Consider the following 21652-nt stretch of genomic DNA (forward strand, 5'->3'; position numbering starts at 1 on the left):
TCACAATGAAGACACTCAACAACAAATTCAGATAACAATACAAAAAAAGAAGAAGCAACAAGAGGCCAACCTCTCTCCTGTGTTATGGAAGAGAGCCTATGTAGAAGAATCTTGACCACTGCTCCCAACTACAACACAAACCCTTCAATCCACGAAATCCAAATCCTCCAAAAATGCTCCTAGAAAATAGTTCTAGAAAGGGAGAAAGAGGAAGAAAAAAAAAACAGAAGAAGAAGAAGAAGAACCCCCAAAAGAAATTCACGACAACATATAAAAATCTGGAAGAGAAAATTGAAAACCCTAGCCTTCTATTCGGCCAATAGAATTATTTCATTTTGAAATATTCTTCCCTCTTACAACTATATAATATAATAACTATACTTCCCATTTCTTTTTATGGGATTCCAAAAATCAATTTAAATTTAAAAAGCAGAAATAGAAACATATTGCTCTCATCTATTCAAATCAAAATATTATTTAAACATTAAATAATCAACTCATAATAGATAAGTCAAAATCAAATCGACATTAAATAAATAAAGTGATTAAAGAGAAATAGATAAATAAATGCAATAATTTAAATCAACTGGAAACCTTAAATATTAAATAAGACCTCAATAAAACATTAATTTAAATTTAATAGCGTAAATAATTAAATAAACAAAAATCGCTAAATTATAATAAATTAAAATAATACTGCCATTAGCAAAAGTCATAATTTATTATTAAATAATAACTGAATTACGATAAATCATTTATCGCCGATATTTAAATAAATTAAATAATCAATCTATCACTAATTAATAATCGTGATTAAATAGATTAAATAATTAATCTATTACTATAGTCAATAAATCACAAAGCTAAATAAATTAAATAAACTAAACCATCAAACTCACCATGCCACATACTCACAACTTACGACAATCGACTCGACATGGCGAAATTTGCCAAGACTGACGACAAGGACTTACGACAACCTGGACCTATAGTGTGGGTAGGGAACCAACATCATCTCCGAACCACATATTTGTTGTTGGGAAAGACACACTCGCACTTGTAAAGCCAGGGGAGCTCGCACCCGGTTGCCCGGGAGGAATGAATGTCTAGGTACCTGCAATCTTGCAACCACAACGAAGATACATGTGGATATACATATACATACAAGACAGGCAAGTGGAGGGATTACGCAACGACACATCCCGCTTGCAATGAGTGATGTGGCGTTGATCCCTGTTGACGTGTCTGAAATCGCATTGCTGCAAACTCCATATGACCAACACAGAATAGAATAACCAGCTGAGTATCCTATCCTCTCTTGAGATAAGGAAATCCCTAGTGCTGTTTTCTACGTTGTGATCAAAGGGGATAACCTCAAGGTTTCGTTTGTCAGATCTTGACTGCGGGATTTCTCAGTGGTTTGATGTGTTTATGCTGGAAACACAAGGGTTACTTACGTTGAGATAGGCAATTTATAGATAAGTTCCCTGGAACTTTTATGATCTTTCTTACCAAATGACTTCGGTTGAATTGATATTGTTTTCAGTGGGATTGCGGATTCTCTTGATAAAAAAGGGGGGAAAAGGCGGGAAGGATAGGGAGAGAGAGATACATGAAATGTAAAGTTTAACTAAGATAGCAGATTCAGTCAAACAGACAAACACCTCCAAATAACTAGACTAAGCATCACTAGCTACTTAAGCACAATGTTTGCATAAATCCAGTGCAATCTTCAAAGGAAAACAGGATTTTCATGTTATCAACTACAACATTAGAATTTTTACATTCATAGTGAGTATTCAATAACCAAACTAAGCATGGAAGGTCCAGATTAACCATGCAGAGAGAAAGGCAATTAGCCGTTCCCCAATGGTGTGAATTGCGAGGATTCTATCAGATGTTTGCTTGAAAATGCTATGTAAAGGAAATAAACATAACTGAAAGATTTCTAAATTAAGTGAAGAAGGAGACCATGCACTCACAAGGAAACTTGAATACAGTCTTAATCTTTGCATTAATTCCTGTAAATTTCGCCAGAGCTTTTGCAACAATCCAAGAACTTCTTACAAAATGAGGGAAACCAGTCCCCTTTAAATAGGCTCCAAAATTGGATGAATGGCCCAGATCTAATCTGAATAAGTGGCCCAGATTCATCCATAAAGCATGGCTGCCCATACCCATAAATGAGAGGCAAATATCAACAACCACCCCATAATGAGTAATAACTACCCAAAAAGGATAATTAAAACTTATCCCAAAATTACCCAAAAAGGTGCATTCATAAAGTTTTACATTTTAGTTGACTTGAAAGTCAAATATGACCCTTTTGGCCAAAAGTGCACTTTTCAAAATTTAAAAAGGAAAAAAGTGCATTCTTAGGAAAGCACTTTTTCTTTTCCAGTTTCAAATCCTTTTATCAAAAATTGACTTTCTTCAAGCAAATATTCCCGCCAGAGATCTCAACCTGCTGCACGTTCCTCACGAACATACTCCTGGAACTTGATGCATAATTTGAAAAGTAGACTGAATGGAGGCATAGGAGGATGGCGAATTTTATATTGCATGCCTTTGAGGTATTGGTCCACGTGCTTCAAACCATCCTTCTAGCTGGAACGGTTACGCTCGAAACACATGATGTCTGAGTGGAATTGACCGGCAAAGCCTAGGTCCTTAATGGAATAAGTGATCTTATTTGTTCCCAATCTTTCCTCCCAGTCTGGCGGTATCACTTCATCGGATTGGTCATTCACCCATCCCAAAACCATTGATCGAAGGATTATCTTGCCAAGTTCCTGCATGGTTTTCAGAATTACCTCGCATGCATTGTGTTCTCTATCGATGATTTCCTTCATATCATTCTTCATGTTGACAATCCAGTACCATTCCTTAAGAGTGCTGATGTTATGAGGATCTAGGATGGCGGGTAATGTAGGAATCTGTGCATGCGTCCAGAAAAGAGCGTTTATGAGGGGAAGAGTAGTGGCAGCCACTTCCTAGATGTGGAGGGATTCCCTCTTTACCTCTAATAACTTAACCAAAGTGGTTTCTCGGTGGCGAGCCATTTCCTTTACTTCTTCAAGGATTCGTTCTCCCCTTTTTCTGATGCCTTGTATCCATTCCTTGACGGCCCTTGTGGTGTCCCGTACTCCTTCAAATTTTGTTGTGGTCCTCTGTGCCAATGCTGTCGAGGGAATTTGGGATTTCGAGGCATTGTCTAATGGTCTCAAGAGTTGATCGATGTACCCTTCGGCCTGTTCAGCATGGGCCCAATACATATCCTTCTCAGCTGTTATCTCTTCAAGTTGCCTGAGTATGTTTTGCACTGAATCCTTGAATTCTTCTTTTTCTTGCTCCTTAGTGGCTCGTTGAATGGGGACAATCGTGATGCTATAATCTGCCAGTGTGATCTAATCTGCTGGCTTATCTGCAGGCGGGGTGGCAATGTGAAGGGTGCGGTTCCTTTGATCATCCTTAGTCATTCTAGAATATGCCTTGGGCGTTTTCTTCCCCTTAGCTTTAACTTGGTTTATGCGCGAGAAGATGTCCTCCAGATCAATAGGTGGTTTGGTGGCGGCCTTGCGTTGGGCTCTGGCAATTAACCATTCTTGAGGCACTGTTTGGGCTGATAATATGGTTAAGTTTGCATTCTGTTCTTTGAGGTTTTCAGCCGACTCATCACAGATTTGTAGCTGTTCTGTTACCGGAGGGGTGGGGGTGGTGCCAAGTTCCTTACTTGCAGTTGAACTTTCTCCCATTTCACTGAACAGTTGTCTGGCGCCTTCGTGTGATGGTTACTCTTTAGTTCTTTCGCTCTCGCAGGTCTCCTCTGTCCTTTGCTCTCCTTCAACGGTATTGTCATCTTTGGTTGTATTATGGAGCAGCAGTTCATGGCGGCTCTGTTGGGTGGGTTCATGCACTTTGATCCCTTGAATGGATAGAATCTCTCCTTCCTCTATTGGGTTACCCGGTTGGGTTGATTCAATGGCCCTTAGCTCAGCTTCTAACATGTCGGGTGCGGGAGGATCATTAGTTCCAAACGCATCAATGTCACTTTGAGAAGGCAGAGCAGGTATATAATCTAATTCCACTACATCGTCGAACGAACTGGGGTCCTTTGACGATGAAGTGACCTCTGGTCTCCTTATAGGAATCTTTTCCCTTCTCGTTCTCTTGGACGTCCGAGTCCCTCTACAAGCCTTGGCCTTCTTTCTCTTCACAGGTTTCTCAATTTCTTCTCTGGGTGCACTGGACGTTCCTTCATCTTTGGAAGACTGAGAATCGAGGCTGCCCATTAGGTGGTAAGTGAACTGGACTCCCTCATGAATTAGCCTCTCAATCTGCTGATGTAACCATTGGTTTGTGTATCTTGCTGGGGCTGCCATGACTACCTCAAAATCAGTGACTGGGTCCTGTGACCAATCAACACCTGACAAAAGATGCCTTACTGCCTCAAATTCTCGGACTTGAAGGCAATTCCTTGAATCCGTGAGTTGATCTGGGACCCGACGGTATTCAAAGAGCCACATTTGCTGCACACTCAGCCTAGAATATTCACGTCTCCGGACTTCGTAGTCATCAGAGCAATTTTTCCAATAGTCTTCAACTGATTCCTTTGCTCTGTACCGCCTGCCATAGGCCCTCTTCGCCAGATTATCGTGATCGAAATATTTTCTCGAAAAATGGTCCTGTAGGCCATAAGAGGCCAGCTCTGCGAGGGATTCCTTTGCTAGGGTGGGGGTCTTCAGGTGGACATCTTGGTTGCCTATGATCATGGGGAACGCGAATCCTGCCTGCTTGCTCCCTCTGAGTAAGATGCCGGCCGGATGTGACTGCCTTGCGACCTCCATAAGAACTACTTTGTCGGTTGGGTATCGTGGAAGTCGGAGAGGGGCACCATCAAAGCCCACTATTCGGATATAGGAGAACCTTGGGAACTGGATGAACCAGGCCCCGTATCTCTGTACTAGAATAGTAGCTTGCTCTGAGAGCCTTATGTGTAATCCTCTTTGCATTAGCCTGACCAGGCGCATTGTGAAGGCGTCATTGACGCGCTCATATTGGCCAACTGCATAAGCTGGGCTGCTCTTTTCTCTCTGAGCTATATCTTGGTAATGCAGCTGCGGCTAACAATCATAGACCTTTACTTGACCAATCCCATTCTCGATTTCACCTTTCATTATCAAACCTGGCAGCGGTTGGTTCTTGGCGAACATGGAGACCAAATAAGATGTCATAGTGAAGTATTTCTTCGTTTCAAGCTCAATCAACTGAGTGTGGATGTTGTCGCTTATGATCTAGGCCCAGTCAAACTTAGACTTCCCAGCGAAGACTTGCTCTGTGAAATAAAACATCCACTCTTCAAAGTAGTTGGATTTAGGAAGTCCCATAACTCGGCTGAGTAATGTGACCATATCCCCATGCTCATTATGAAAATCACTTCTGGGGGTCTTTTTCACAATCCTAGCGCTTGGAAGCCTTCTCTCCTTGTACCACTCTTCGTTGATCAGTGCTTTGCATTGGGCCGGATTCATATCATATGCCCCCTGTGCTTCATCTATAGTCGTGGTCGTAGGATTATTTGGGAAGGGAATGTTGAATGCATCACCAATGGCCTCAAGAGTGAAGTTGGCGAGAGTCATATTCTCGAGGAGCACCAATCTGGAATTTGGCTGATAATGTCGGGCAGCCTCTACTACTAACTCATAGTTCTGTACTGCTGGAGGAACTCCCGCCGCCTGGGCGATGCCACTTTCCACCATTGTCTAGGCTTGCCATATGCGTTAGGGGAGAAGACCCGATTCCTGAAGTCCTGGATGTCGATATGGCCTAGGTCGGTATCACCAATATTGTCCCAGACGCTCTGAACTTTTGACTCCCTCAATTCTCCTCTTTGATATTGATACTTCATCCTTTCAACTTTGCGTGGGATATCTGATTTGGGTGCTCGCGATGTCTTGGCTGCAGCGGGCGTCTTTGATGATTCTACCACCGATTTAGGCATTTATCCTGCACAGTCGGATGCAGATTACGAGGCAATACAAAAAAGTAAGGCGGGTTAGATAGAAAATACTCCAGCATTCAAGGATTAGTTCAAAATCTAGATTGGAAACGGAGCGACATTTCTAGCTGAAAGCTTGATTGATCTTAAACCAGAGTATTCATGAAGCTTTTGATCGCGAATTTATACTTAAGCATATTGGATTTATTTTCAACACGGACAAAGCTCGAAAAATTCTCCTAAGCTTGAAAATGCAATTTCTGGTTAAATCTTAGGAGCAGATTCTAAATTTTGACTGCTTTGCACAACGTTTTACAAGCGAAAAAGATGCAGATTTCGAAAATTTATGCATTTTAATCAGATTTTGCACATACGTCTATTTGATTTATAAGCATTTCAGATAATTAAGAGAGACAAAGCGTACCTTCCTGATGAAAATGGATGGCGAGGAATTGCTCGACTTGCTATGTAAAGATGAATGGACGATTCTGCAAAGTTTTGAATCCCGTCGGTTATCTCCTTAATTCAAATTTTCGTGGTTGCTGTTTGAAAGGAATTTATCATTTTTAAACGGTTTTTACCTCGGGCAATTGGCAATCTGAACTTGAGTGTGAATGGTTTGCAGCGTTTTACCTTGAATGCAAAATGCGCGAAATTGGCTCTGTCTCCCTTCCAAAATCGGACGTGATCCTCCTTTACATGAAGTTCGGCAGTATGGAGAGGGTTTATGGCGCTTTGAAAACTTCTTACAACGCGACTCTAGAGGTTTGAAGAGCTCCTGCAAATTTTAAAATCCTAACACTCCTCCCGTTTCTGGTGAATTACGGAGAATTGGGGGGGGGGTTATCAATTTCGAATTCCCTATATTTGGGCCTGTGCGTCGCGATTTTCGGAGAAGTAGGGGACTTTGGAATTTCAATTGCGTTTTATCTTCCAACTTTGGACCCTTTGGCAAATATGGAGGCCCTTCCAAAACTTACACTTCGCATTTGCCCAACCTGCGTGAACTTCGGAGGCTGCATTCTTTTCGGACCTTTTGGAGCTTTCACGCCTTTTGGAGGATTTGGAGTATTTTGGAGTTTCAAAGCCTTTGCGATTTTCGCGATTTTTCAAGGACTTCGGAGTTTCGGACCTGGACGCCTTTTGGAATTTTCGGATGTTTTAGACGTTTTTGTTTACTAAGGCGTTTTTGGACCATTTAACACTTTTCGCAACAAAAAAACTTCGAACCCTAAGTCCCCTTTTGAAAATCGAAGAAACTTCGGACCATAAGGCGTGCTTGGAATTTCGCGATTTTTTGGCTCTCTTGGCGAATTGGAAGAATTTCGGACTATCTGCACATTTTCGCAACTTTTTAAAACTTCGGACCCTAGGCCCATTTTCGCAAATTTTTCATATTTTCGAATTTCGGAGCTTAAGGCGTGTTTTACAACTTGTCAAGAATTTCGAACCATTTAGCCTGTTTTGCAAATTTCGAAGCTTTAAGGCGTTTTTTACAACTTCCACGAATTTCGGACCTTAACCACCTTTTTGCAAATTTATACAAAATTTTTAATTTCGGCCCTAGGGTCTGAAATTAGATATTTTAAAGTGAAATTCGGACCATTTGGGGGTTTTTGCAATTTGAAGGTAAATTTTGGACCATTTGCCATTTTTGGGAAATTTTGAATTTTTTGAAATTTAACCACAGGGTCTGAAATTCGGCCCCCTGGGTGATTTTAGCAATCTTTCAACCTGGTGAAGTTTTAACATTTTGGCCTCTGGGTCCGAAATTTGGCCCATAAGGTGATTTTGGGAACTTAAGTGAAATTTCGGACCTTGGCTCAGTTTTTGCCAGATTCTACAAATTTTGGATTTTGGATCAGTTTTGGAATTTTAAGGCATTTGGGCAAGCTTTGCAACCTTGGCATTTTGACCAGGATATTCGCTCCTTCACCAACAGGCGAAAATCATCCTTTATTCAAATCCCACAAACATTGCGGAGACAAACCTTATGCAATCCATCTCATCACCCTTGTGCGAAAAATGACAACTTTGGGTCCTCGTGCGACCTTCAGACGCACTGCTCTTTGCTTGGCGAGCTTCGCCAATTTTTATCACCTTACGCCTATTCAAGGCGATTTCACTATTTTGAACAAACTCTTGGCATTCGTGCCCGAGGGCTAGACTAGCCTGATGGATTCATTTGCTCTTTTCCTTGACATCACCACTTCACGGACCAGTAGTGGGCTCGCTCGGAAGGGCGCGAGACACTCTACACGAAACTCAACAGGGCGAGAACGTAAGGCTCAAAAATAGGGAGGGGGACCCTGTCGGCGATAGGGAGCGTGTGCAATGCACAACAATCCCCCACGAAGGCAATCAAACAGTATCCATCCAATGAGCATACAAATCGTGAAACATCGCATCATAAGTAAATCGAAATAGGGTTAGTGTATCCATTCCAAAATGAAGCATGATCTATGAAATCTATCAAAGCACATGATAACCAAGATACCATTACCAACCATCTAGAGATCATAACTAGTCATGAGCATAGTCAATAATATCAATAGTATAAAGACATGTAATGTCTATCATCAAAATCATTAACTGTAAACGTAAGTAGTCATAATCAATGTCTATGCATCATATAAGTCAAATCATATCCATCACACAAAATAAAGGTCCAATCAAGTCAATCCAAAATGAAACAAGAGTCTGCTCAAGAGTGGGCATTACATCGTCCCCCCCTTACCTAGGCTTACTCCTAGAAGACTTAGAACAAGTAGGGGTACAACTCTCTCATCCACGCTGCATCCTCCCTAGTGGCTGATGTATCATCATTCGGGTCCCATTGGACCCTTACCTGCTCTATTCCCCGACCTCTGAGGGACATCTCTCTGCATTGAAGAATGTGCACGGGTTCCAAAGAAAGTTGCCCGTCCACGACCTGCAAAGCATTCCAATCGAGAACATGCGATATGTCAAGATGGTATAGTCTCAAAACGGAAACATGAAATACATCATGGATGCGGGACAAGTTGGGCGGCAATGCAAGGCGATAAACTACAGGGCCAATCCTCTCCAAGATCTCAAATGGTCCTACAAACCGAGGTGCCAACTTAGAGCCTTTTCCATAACGGATCAAACTCTTTCGTGGGCGAACTCGCAAAAATACCCTGTCTCCAATTGAGAACTGTCTGTCTATCCTGTGAGCATCTGCATACTTCTTCTATCTGTCCTGTGCAGCTGTCATATGCTCTCTGATTTGGGTAATCTGCTCCTCAATATCCTTTAGCATCTCTGAACCAATGTGTACCCTGTCCTCTAACCTGCCCCAACTCAAGGGAGTACGACATGGTCTCCCATATAACGCCTGGTAGGGGGACATACCAATGGAGCTATGGTATCCATTATTATAAGCAAACTCCACTAAGTATAGGTAATCCTCCCACCTAGACTACTGATCCATAACATACATCCTCAACATATCCTCCAAAACTTGATTCACTCGCTCTATCTGACCATCTGTCTCTGGGTGATATGCTATACTATAGTTCAGCTGGGTGCCTAAATCGTGCTGAAGTGTTGATCTTTGTCTGATATAATCTTACGTGGAATACCATGCAACTTGACGATGTCTTGACAAAGATCTGTGCCACTATGGCTACGGTATAAGAGAATCTCACTGGCGAAAAGTGTGCAACCTTGGTCAACCGATCAACGGTGACCATAATGGCATTGTGCCGACGAGAAGATATAGGCAATCCGACTACAAAATCCATGGAAATGATGTCCCATTTCCACTCCAAGACTGCATGTGACTGCAAAAATCCTGCTTGATGTCAATGCTCTACCTTAACTCGCTGACACTTAAGATAACACGACAAAATATGGTGTGTCTCTCCTCATTCCTGCCCAAAAGTAGAGTTGTCTCAAGTCTGCGTGCATCTTCTTGACACCAGGATGTGTCGAGTAAGGTGCACAATGGGCCTCCGTCATGATCAATTTTCGATGTCCATCGGATGGCGGAACATAAATGCATCCCATGTGTCTAAGAATGCCATCTGTGTCCACGGAATACCCTGAATACCTGCCTTCCAAGGCTCTACCTGATGCTATCTCTGATTTGACCGTTTGGTACCATGTATCTGTTGGTAGTGCACTAAGAATGCGACTCCTCAAATCCACCTCCAAGGTCATTGCTGATATCCCATGTCTCCTGCGGCTTAGTGCATCTGCTACCACATTCTCCTTACCCTGGATGTAATTCACCTCAAAGTCATACTCACACAAGAATTCCATCCAGCGCCTCTACCTAGCATTCAGATTCGGCTGCGTAAATATATACTGCAAGTTGCGGTGATCCTTATGCAGCTCAAACCGATGCCTTCAAAGAAAATGTCTCCAACGAACCAATGCATGTACTACTGCCGCTAACTCAAGATCGTGAGTGGGGTAGTTCAGCTCATGGTCTTTGAGTTTCCGCGACTCATAGGCTATCACCCTACCATTCTGCACCACACTTGCTCCTAGACGTTCCAACTAAGCATCCGTACAAACCACAAAGTCACCTAACAGATTTGGAACTGCAAGAATCGGTGCACTGGTCAACTTCTCCTTAAGTGCCCTGAGGGCTGCCTCACATCGCTTTGACCAAATAAATTTCTTCCCTTTCCTCTGAAGAGAAGTAATGGGGTGAGCAATCCGAGAGAAATCCTGCACATATCTACGGTAATAACCAACTAAACCCATGAAACTACGCACGTCACCCACATTAGTGGGAACCGGCCAATCTACTATCGCCTCAATCTTTGAGGGATCAACTGCGATACCCTCTCCGGAAATAACATGGCCCAAATATCTGACCTCTGACCGTAAAAACTCACACTTCGCCAAATTGGCGTATAGCTGATTCTCCCTAAGACACTGCAAGACCTGCCTAACATGATCCTCATGCTCCTCCACCGACCTGGAATAGATCAAAATGTCATCCATGAAAACCAATACAAATCTATCCAAGTATGTCCTGAACACACCGTTCATCAGGCTCATGAAGACTGATGGTGCATTCGTGAGACCAAATGGCACAACTGTAAACTCATAGTGCCCATACCTGGTGTGAAAAGCTGTACGGTGTATGTCTGCCTCATGGATCCTCAACTGATGATATCCAGACTTAAGGTCGATTTTAGAGAAGACCTTTGCATCCTTAATCTGGTCAAATAAGTCATCTATCTGAGGCAAGGGATACCTGTTCTTCACCGTCACCTTATTCAGCTGCCTATAGTCAATGCACAATCGGAGGGAACCATCCTTCTTCTTCACAAATAACACCGGTGCACCCCACAAGGATACACTAGGACAGATAAAACCCTTCTCTAACAACTCCTCAAGCTGCACTCTCAGCTCACTCAACTCCTGAGTGGTCATCCTGTATGGAGCCCTAGAGATAGGCTCAGCTCCCGGCACAACATCAATCCTGAAATCTATATCTCGCTATGGGGGCATACTTGGAATCTCACTCGGAAACATGTCTGCAAACTCCTGAAGGATAGGATGCTGCTGCAATAACTCCTCTGTACTAGCTTCCTCATCCATATCCCTCATCCTAATTGCAAATAGCTGACAACCCTTACGAGCACATCTCTTCATCTGCATGGCAAAAATCATGCAAAGAGAGATAGGCCTCTGAATGCCTACAATCTCCACACTTTTCCCGCTGTCATCTATACGCTACACCCTCTTACTCCTACAATCTATCTATGCCTAATGTAACCCAAGCCAATCCATACCAAGAACCACATCATAGGAACCCAAGGGCATAATACGTAGATCCACTGAGGTATGAAAATCTCCGAATACTAGGGGACACCTAAGCACAAGGGAATCCACTATGGCTCTGGCTCCTGTGGCTAGCTCTACCTGCCACCTATCATCTTGCTTTGCCGTAGCAAGCCCGCATCTCTCTACTAAATAAGGAGAAATACATGAATCTGATGCTCCTGAATCAAATAACACAGAACAAAGGATACCACCTGTCACACCTGAAGTCTTTACTACAGTGGCCTGGTGCTCGGCCTGACGGTTATCTACCACCACAAATACTCTGTGGGACCTGCCTGAATCTCCGACAATGGGCTTTGTTGGAGCTGCCCTTTGTTGTCCTGTGGTTTGTGATACATGTTGAGGACAATGAACTGTTGTGTCCCTGTTGCCCACATGCGAAACATCCTCTCCTGTCCTGTACTCTGCTGCCAAATGTAGCATTCGGTTGCTGAACACTGCCTCTACTAGAGGCTGGCTGTGAACTCTGAGCTGGCTGAGCAAGAGCGGGTCTCCTATTATGCTGCTGACGGCTGCGACTCCTATCAGCCAGAAATATAGCACCTCTCACAAAATTATGTCCCTGTGGTTGTCTCTTAAACCGTTGGCTACTGCGGAAGGAGGTGGGGTGGCTCCTAGCCACACCTGCTGACTGTTGCGGAGAACCTTTAATAGCTATACCTGTAACCGGTGCACTAGCCACCTGTCCTCCTGTACTCGCAAAGTGATTCTCCTCCGCAATCCTCGCTCTCTCTCTACAGTGGCCTCTAAGCTTTAGGTTCGTGCATGAGGACCTCTCTACCAATGTAATCTCTAAGTCCCCGCACAAAGTGTTGAATAAGCATCACCTCAATCCTCTACTATTCCTGCATACTGTCTGAGCTCAAAGAACCTCCGCTCGTACTCATCTATTGACATCCTGTTCTGTCTAAGGGTATGAAAGTCATCAATCTTATGCTGCCTCCAGTGCTCTGAGAGGAATCGGGCTCTGAACCACTCTAAGAACAACTCCCAAGTAACTATAGTAATCTCTAACTAAAGGTTCCTCTCCTCTGTACGCCACCATGTGGAAGCAAAGTTGCGTAGGTGCATAATGGCACACCTAGCCTTGGTGTTACTACTATACGGGTGCATAGCAAAACACCGACTCAAGTCTAGCAACCAGGTCTCTTCCTCCATACCGGTACTTGAACCTTCAAAGATAGGGGGACGAGCTCTCAATAAGTCTCTCATGTGACTGGCTGCTATCTCCTCCTGATCATCAATAACTCTCCTCCTAGGAGAACGCGAGCGCTCTCTATCCTGATGCTCAGACTGGTGTGACTCCTCCTGTCTAACCTCCTCCTGCTTTGGCCCTAGATGGCCAAAAAGCTCCTGTAGCATTGCTACTAACTGTGGTATCGCCTCACCACCAGGCTGCTCCTAGTGCGGCTCACTATGGTGCGACTCCTCTGAAACCTCGAGGCGAGGATTCCTACGAGTCCCCATGGGATTGCCAGGACCACGTCCACGTCCTCTATGCCTAGCAGGCATCCTAACTGGACAAGACGCAAGGGAAAGCTATAAGTCACTAAACTAGGAATTACAACAACAAACAACAGGGATAAAGCCACTGACTATCCCATGCTAAACATCTAACTAGCATAATGGGCTCATGCATAACCAGAGTACCCAGTGTAAAACCCGGAACTCGTAAGTTATGCTCTGATACCAAAACTGTGGTGCGCCCCCCAACAACCCCAGGGAACTCACACTAACAACCTAGAAATGGAGTAAAAAAGTTTTTGTTTAACTAATAAGTTTCCATCTAACCTTATCTAGGCAGTGAGAGTACAAGTTAATACACTTAATTGATCTTAGTTGAATCTTACATTAAATGTCTAACTATGTTTTGACACAAGAGGAAACATGTTTATAAAGTCTCCTATAGTTCCCTAGGGTACATTGACGCCACCACTTACTTACTAACTTTATGGTCCTTAATCCATACACTAGATTCACAATCAACAATCCTACAATCTACACGCTTACATGCTGCAGGAAACCTGCTCTTTACATGCTAAGGATGAACTAATACTACCATAAATATAATGTTCCTATTGCTGCCCATACACATAATACAAACTAAATCCACTTAAACTCTTTAATGATTATAGTACCAACCATGCATCAATTGTTTATTACAGCCATGATACTAATGAGCTCTTAAACAAGTGTGGTCCATACATTTCAGAATTCTACAACTAACTACATTTCATTCACATATACATGAAAGTAAACCACATGAATATTTAACTTACTGGCAAAATCTATTTCCATAATGAATTCATATATACAACTTGCTGAATTCAATACAGCATATGACAATTTACAGCATAAGAGTTGGTTCTTTACACGTACTTAATATGTTGATCTAATAATGAAACATCCAAAATTCTCTACTCTTTCACATAGTTACAATGCTGCTCAAAAGATGGCATGACAATTTACAGCTAATGATAAATAAGAACCTACATGCTACTATTACATAATCATATATATACATGAGGCTTACTCAGCCTTACAAATGATTCCTACACTATTACAAATTATTACAGCTCATATGACAAGAAATTTAGTACATAAATTTGCTCCAAGAATCCATAGCCATCACGAAGAAGATCCAAATCCAAATCCAAATCACTGAATTATGATAAATCATTTATCACCGATATTTAAATAAATTAAATAATCAATCCATCACTAATTAAAAATAGATTAAATAATTAATCTATTACTATAGTCAATAAATCACAAGTTTAAATAAACTAAATAAACTAAACCATCAAACTCACCATGTCACATACTCACAACTTACGACAATCGACTCGACATGGCAAAATTTGCCAAGACTGATGACAAGGACTTACGACAACCTAGACCTATATTGTGGGTAGGGAACCGACAACATCTCCAAACCACATATTTGCCATCGGGAAAGACACGCTCGCACCTGTGAAGCCAGGGGAGCTCGCACCCGGTTGCCCGGGAGGAATGAATGTCTAGGTACCTGCAACCCTGCAACCACAACGAAGATACATGTGCACATTGCATATACATATACATACAAGACAGGCAAGTGGAGGGATATCGCAACGACACATCCCGCTCGCAATGAGTGATGTGGTGTTGATCCCCCATGAAGACAGTCAAATAGTATCCATGCAATGAGCATACAAATCATGAAACATCACATCGTAAGTAAATCGAAATAGAATTAGTGTATCCATTTCAAAATGAAGCATGATCTATGAAATCTATCAAAGCACATGATAACCAAGATACCATTACCAACCATCTAGAGATCATAACTAGTCATGAGCACAGTCAATAATATCAATAGGACAAGGTCATGTAATGTCTATCATCAAAATCATCAACTGAAAACTTAAGTAGTCATAATCAATGTCTATGCATCATATAAGTCAAATCATATCCATCGCACAAAATAAAGGTCCGATCAAGTCAATCCAAAATGAAACAAGAGTCTGCTCAAGAGTGGGCATTACAATACTCCTGAGATTCAGAGGGAGTCCATTGAACCTGTAGCAGATGATGATCGAATTGAACCTTTGGATCCTACTGATGGGCATAGAGATATTGTTGTGAACTGAAGAGACCTCTTTGGGCAAGAAACACTATGCAGGAGGCAGAACAGTTTGCAGCTCCTAGAGGCACATTCAGAGAAAGTAAAAGACCACAGAGATAATCTAGCTATGTTGCATTGATGTGTAATCTTATTGAGACTGAACCTTCTAGTGTTGAGGAAGCGTCAAAACAACAAGTATGCAAAGATGCAATGGATGAAGAGTTTCAATCCATCATTAAGAATGACCTTTGGGATATTGTTCCTAGACCTGAGGGGAAGTTAGTTGTATCCTCCAAGTGGTTGTACAAGATTAAGCATGCAGTTGATGGAAGCATTGAAAAATACAAGGCTAGATTTGTGGCTCGTGGTTTCTCTCAGAAAGAGGGAATAGACTATGAAGAAACGTTTGCTCCTATTGCTCGGTATACTTCCATCAGGACCATCATTTCCATTGTAGCAGCTAAGGGATGGAAGCTACATCAGATGGATGTAAAGACAACTTTTCTCAAGGGTGTGATTGAGGAAGAGGTCTATATTGAGCAACTTGAGGGTTTCGTTATTCATGGGAAAGAGTCTCATGCATGCAAATTGAAGAAAACTTTATATGGTCTTAAGCAGGCTCCTTGTGCATGGTATGAAAGAATTGACAAATATTTAGTTGGTTTGGGTTTCTACAAGAATGATGTTGATCCAAATCTTTACTTCAAGGTATTCAATGGTGAAATGTTGATTTTGGTACTATATGTTGATGACTTATTTGTTACCGGGGAAGATCATCTCATCCTTAGATGCAAGGAGTTGACTTCAGAATTTGAGATGAAGGACCTAGGACTCATGCATTTCTTTCTAGGTTTGGAAGTATGGCAAAGGCCTAATGAGATTATCTCGAGTCAAGGAAAATACACCATCGACATCTTGAAGAGATTTGGAATGTTAGACTGCAAGTCTATGTCTACACCGATGGAAACTAACTTGAAGAAATTAAGGGAAGCTGCAACTAGTTCAGATCTTGTGGATCTTACTATGCATAGGCAGTTGATTGGATCCTTGATGTATCTAGTTAACACTAGACCAGATATTTGCTATGCAGTGAGTGCACTGAGTCAGTTCATGTGTGAACCAAGACAGATTCATCTAGTTGCAGCCAAGCATATCTTGAGATACTTGTGTGGCACAATTGGATATGGCTTGAAATATTCTTCCAGTGTAGACCTGAATTTAGAAGGCTATTCAGATTCAAATTGGGCAGGGAGTGTTACTGATTGGAAGAGTACCTCTGGTTGTTGCTTCAATTTGGGATCTGCTATGATTTCCTTGTGTAGTAGGAATCAGTCTTCAGTGGCATTGAGCACCGCAGAGGCAGAATACATTGCAGAATGTGTGGCAACTCGTGAAGCGGTGTGGCTTTGGAAGCTCCTTGCAATATTGTTTGGACAATCATTGGAGTCTACTACCATCCATTGTGATAACCAAAGTTGTGTGAAGCTTTCAGTCAATCTAGTGTTCCATGATAGAACAAAGCATGTTGAGATCCAGTATCACTACATCAGAGATATGGTATAGAGGAATGTTGTTCAGTTGAGATACATTTGTACTGAGGAACAAATGGTTGACATTCTCACCAAGCCTCTTGCCAAAGTGAAGTTTGTGCATTTTAGAGACAAGCTTGGAGTTGTGGAGAATGAAGCCCTTGCTAAGAGAAAGTCTCAACATCAGTGATTTTTGAGATGTATTTTAATGCATTCTTCTCTGTGAGAGAAGTTTGAGGTGCAAGCTCTTGTTAATGCATTCTTCTCTGTGAGAGAAGTTTGAGGTGCAAGCCCTTGTTAATGCATTCTTCTTTGTGAGAGAGAAGTTTGAGGTGAAAGCCCTTGTTCCACCCTCTGGGAGTAGCCATGGTCAACGTCATTGTGTTGAGTGACTCCGTTATGAGCACTTGTGTTCATTTGTATTTCCATACATGGGAGTAGCCATGATGGACTCACCCTCTGGGAGTAGCCATGTTGGATGCCACTATGTGACTCTGATATAGCTAAGAGGGTGTGTTAATGTGATAGCTATGGTCGGATCCTTCAGGCCGACATAGCAAATGGAAAATGTGTGAGTGGCCTATCGGCCTTACACATTTACAAAGTCCAATTTAATATTGATACTTATATACTTTGTATTTGCATGTATATCTATCCCGCCACCCTTGGATAATAAGACGTGTAATAATGATGTAATCATTCCCTAACAAAAAGACGTGTTGGTTAAAATATAACCGATCATTAATGAAGAGACATGATTGTTAATAAGAAGCCGACCCTTGAAGGAGACGTATTGTTTGGCATCACTAATGCATGGGTATATAGTTCGGTTTCCCTTTCACTTCCAAGACATCGAATTATTCATACAAGCAGATCGAATCAACTGTCATCCTTCAGCAGTTAGAAATATATAAGCAAATTGTGTTCACTCAATCATACACAAGTAGATTGTAGAGCGTATTTTTCTGCAGATTGAGTATATTATCTTCAGCGAAATTGTCTCCAGCAGTTCAATATTTCCTTCAGCATATTGTGATCTATCTTCAGCAGTTTGACTTCTTCATTCTGGAGATCATTTCCATATAGGGCAGATCGAACCTGTCATTACTTGGTTCTAGAGTGAATCTACTTGTTTATAGCTTCAAAGTGTGAAGCATTTGTAAAGATATCTTGCTAATATATGATAAGAATCTTTGTTGCTGGGTTTTTCACCTTCAAGAGGAAGGTTTTCCCAGGGTATACACTGTGCAATTGTGTTTGAATTATTGTCTATCTAATCTGATCACCAAAATCTACATATAGAATCAAGATATTTATTTGTCAAGCTTCATTTTTTCAAAAAATTCTTAACATTCAGCACACCTATGAATTTTGGATGAATCCACTCACAAATTGGCTAGGAGGGTTTCCGTCTTAGAAGCCATTTTTTGTCGTAGGGTTTTCGTCTTAGGGCAGGAAAGATAAATAGTTGCTCAGTTTCCAAAGTTGGGGTTTTGAAAATAAAATGTGAAGAGTGGATCTTCTTTTACAAGCTCTCCTTTTTATACCCCTTTTTTAATATTGGAAATATTATAATTCATTTCTCTTTCAAAGTGACTTTTAGTATTTCTTATTAATTTAGCTTTACATTTGGGCCCCAAAAAGTCACATTACTAATTAACTATCCAATATTAATAAAATAACTAATTAAATATAAGCTGCCCATAAAATGAGTGGCTTTAGACAACTTAATTTAATTTATTAATTATTTTTTTACCACACCCCAATTGCGTATGATAATTAAAATAGGCTGAGAGTCTCTGCCAATTGATCACATTTGTGAAGGGGACACTGCAATTTAATTCCTGCGAAACTTCTCAGACAAATGGAAAATCATCCTTAGTGCAATGACGACTGCAATAACCTATCTGTTTGTGGTGTTACAAATTATGCCTCTCCTTCTTTTTGTTGTTTGAAGTCAACCACATTTTTTTTTGTGTTGCATCATTCTCAGCTAATTTACCAGGTAACACTCATCTCTTTTGTGCACATATCACCTTTTTTATTCAAGTGCAAGTGTCAAAATTTCAGTGATCTATCAGGTACTTGGTCTTTGATTTTCCATGAACTGCCAAATTCTTCTATTTATTTTGTGAAGCCAATCAACAGTTTATCCATTTTGCATCGTTATCAGCTATTTTACCAGGGAACCTTTATCTCTTTTCTGCACATATCGTATCTTTGATTCAAATGCAAATTGAGTGATCTATCAGCTACTTGTTTGAATTTCCATAATTGTCAGGTTCACACTTAATGTTGGTATTCATATATCTTTATGAAAGTTTCATCAAATATAGCATCTGTTGAAAATGTTTATCATAGAATAAGGTCTTTGTGTTTCTGTTGCATCACTGACTGTTTCATTTATCCATTATATTCCTTTCTGATGTAAGATGAACCATCAACCTGTTAAACATTTTACCATTCTTGGTTTTTGTCTTTCATTAAAGTTCCACTTGCATACGAATTTCTGAACCACCCAAAAATGAAAGTTTAGAGCAATGATGACTAGTGTAGTTATAATATATTAGATGAAGATTATGCTTATAAAATTAGAACACTAGATGGTCACTTTTTGAAATTTCCATAGTTGGGAATGAATCGAGATAGTGATTCAACTACCAATGGAAGGAACTGCTTCACAATGACTTAGGCTTTGACACCCTTGATATTTTTGCTAGAGTCCATGTGACTTTCCATATAAATATCTTTCTGCCAAAATTAGAAACTCACATGGACTCTACAGTTTCTAGTGCAGAGAATTGATTAGAAAGTACACATTTGAATCCTGGTAAAACATCCTATAATTTGATACACTACGTAAAGTTAAACACCACCTATATGAAGAACATTTTTTTTCTGTATCATCCAACAGATGCAATTATTTCAATACATTTATACAGATTTGATTTTTGTCATTTGTATCTCATTTTACTTCAGTCAGCTGCAAATCTGGTCGCAGGGAACTAAACATGCTATTGTCTGTATTCATATTTGACCTGCTAGCCATTACATATGCAGTACCTGCATGCATGTGGGCAAGTTAAAACTTAAAAGTGCAAAAAGAATGCAATTTGTCTATTCTCTAAGTGGTACTTGGGTTCTTAAGGAACTATGTTTCTTTGTGAATTTTCAGGGATATAGGTCCCCCAATGTTTGAAGCAGAGGCCATCGGTTTGAACGCAATGTATTCCACTAATACCATCCGTGTGCCTAAACCATTTAAGGTCTGGAAAAAGATCTAATCTCATTAAATTTGCTTGGTGACGAATTTGTTTGTGTTCTTGTGTTTCAGGTTGTAAGAATTTGAACAACTGTATGCCAAAAATTACTAATCTAACATTTTATAAACAGGTTGGACCTTTATTGGGAAGGGGTTCTTACATTATCATGGAATTCATTGAGTTTGGATCATCCAGAGGTGATCAGGTAAGATTGATACTATTCCGTTAATAAACTTTATGCTCAAATTTAGTTTGTATGTAAGACTTGTTAGTGGCGCCAAATGTTTATTGTGAAGGCAAAGTTAGGAAGGAAGCTTGGTGAAATGCATAAAGCTGGCATATCTGATAAGGGATTTGGATTTATGGTTGACAATACAATTGGCAGGTACTTATTTTTTGTTGATTAGTTATTACATTATATAAAACATTATTTCTTAATTTGACTGTATTATTTAAATGATTGTGCAATGCAGTTGTGGCTAGCAATGTGAGAGAAAAATTTCGGTTAAAATGGCTGATTGCAAATTGTAAATAAAAGTAGACTAGCTTAATTTGTTACACTAAAGCTGCAAATGACCCCAGAAAGAGAAAATCAATCTACTGGGGTTCCTTTGGATTCATAATTATAGGCTTCTGATAATTTCTTTTTTGATATGTATGTAGAACTGATGTACATTGGCTGTATTCTCTTCTCTAAAAAATCTCCGAATGAATCATCACTCTATGACATTGAATAGGCTAAAACTATCTTGAGTTGTCAATTTGTTGTCGGTTTCCTTAATATTTTGGTCAAGTTCTTGATTTCAATCAAGATAGTTAAAGAGATCGTATGTTGTGCAGTACTCCCCAAGTAAACTCTTGGACATCAGATTGGATAACATTTTATGGTGAGCATCGGTTAGGATATCAGCTTCAACTGGCTCAGGAACAATACAGGGATAATGATATCTATGCAAAAGGTAATGAATTTGAACACTTAGAATTCAAATTTTATTTATACAAAACTAATTTGATCAATTATACCAGGTCACAAGATATGGCAAAAAATGGAACCAAGTTGAATCCTTAATTGAAAAGACAGCTTGTAATCTCATTTTATATTAAATTACTTGCTGTATATAAGAGCTTCCAGACATGGACTGGACAATGAGATAATGGTTTCTTTATGCTATTATACTGCCAAGTGTTTGTCATCTTGAAATTTAGATCAAAGATTGGGTGCAGTATTTATGTAAATAATTTCATATTCTATTGTAATTTGTCCCTTAATAGGTTTCTTATGTTTTGATTTATGTCTTAAATCCTGAATGTGGCATGTTGCAGAATATGCAGGATGCTAACTGTTATTTTGCAATAGTTCTAATTGATATTGGCTCAAAAAGAGCAGTTTGAATTATAAATTATTATCATGTAATTCTGCATACAT

The 21652-nt window shown here is 40.5% G+C and overlaps 1 protein-coding gene across 2 annotated transcripts in view; it reads left to right on the top strand.

The window, feature by feature from the left end:
- LOC131065062 (protein-ribulosamine 3-kinase, chloroplastic) overlaps window positions 1-21652 on the top strand; it is a 206644-nt gene that overhangs the window by 123255 nt on the left and 61737 nt on the right. For both annotated transcript variants that reach the window (XM_057999462.2, XM_057999461.2), the window contains exons 3-6: window positions 20139-20229; window positions 20357-20431; window positions 20523-20611; window positions 21067-21185. In XM_057999462.2, coding sequence (XP_057855445.1) covers window positions 20139-20229; window positions 20357-20431; window positions 20523-20611; window positions 21067-21185 — 374 coding nt within the window. The remainder of the gene's footprint in view (window positions 1-20138; window positions 20230-20356; window positions 20432-20522; window positions 20612-21066; window positions 21186-21652) is intronic.

This window comes from Cryptomeria japonica, chromosome 11 (genome assembly GCF_030272615.1).
Source record: "Cryptomeria japonica chromosome 11, Sugi_1.0, whole genome shotgun sequence".
Lineage (NCBI taxonomy): Eukaryota > Viridiplantae > Streptophyta > Pinopsida > Cupressales > Cupressaceae > Cryptomeria > Cryptomeria japonica.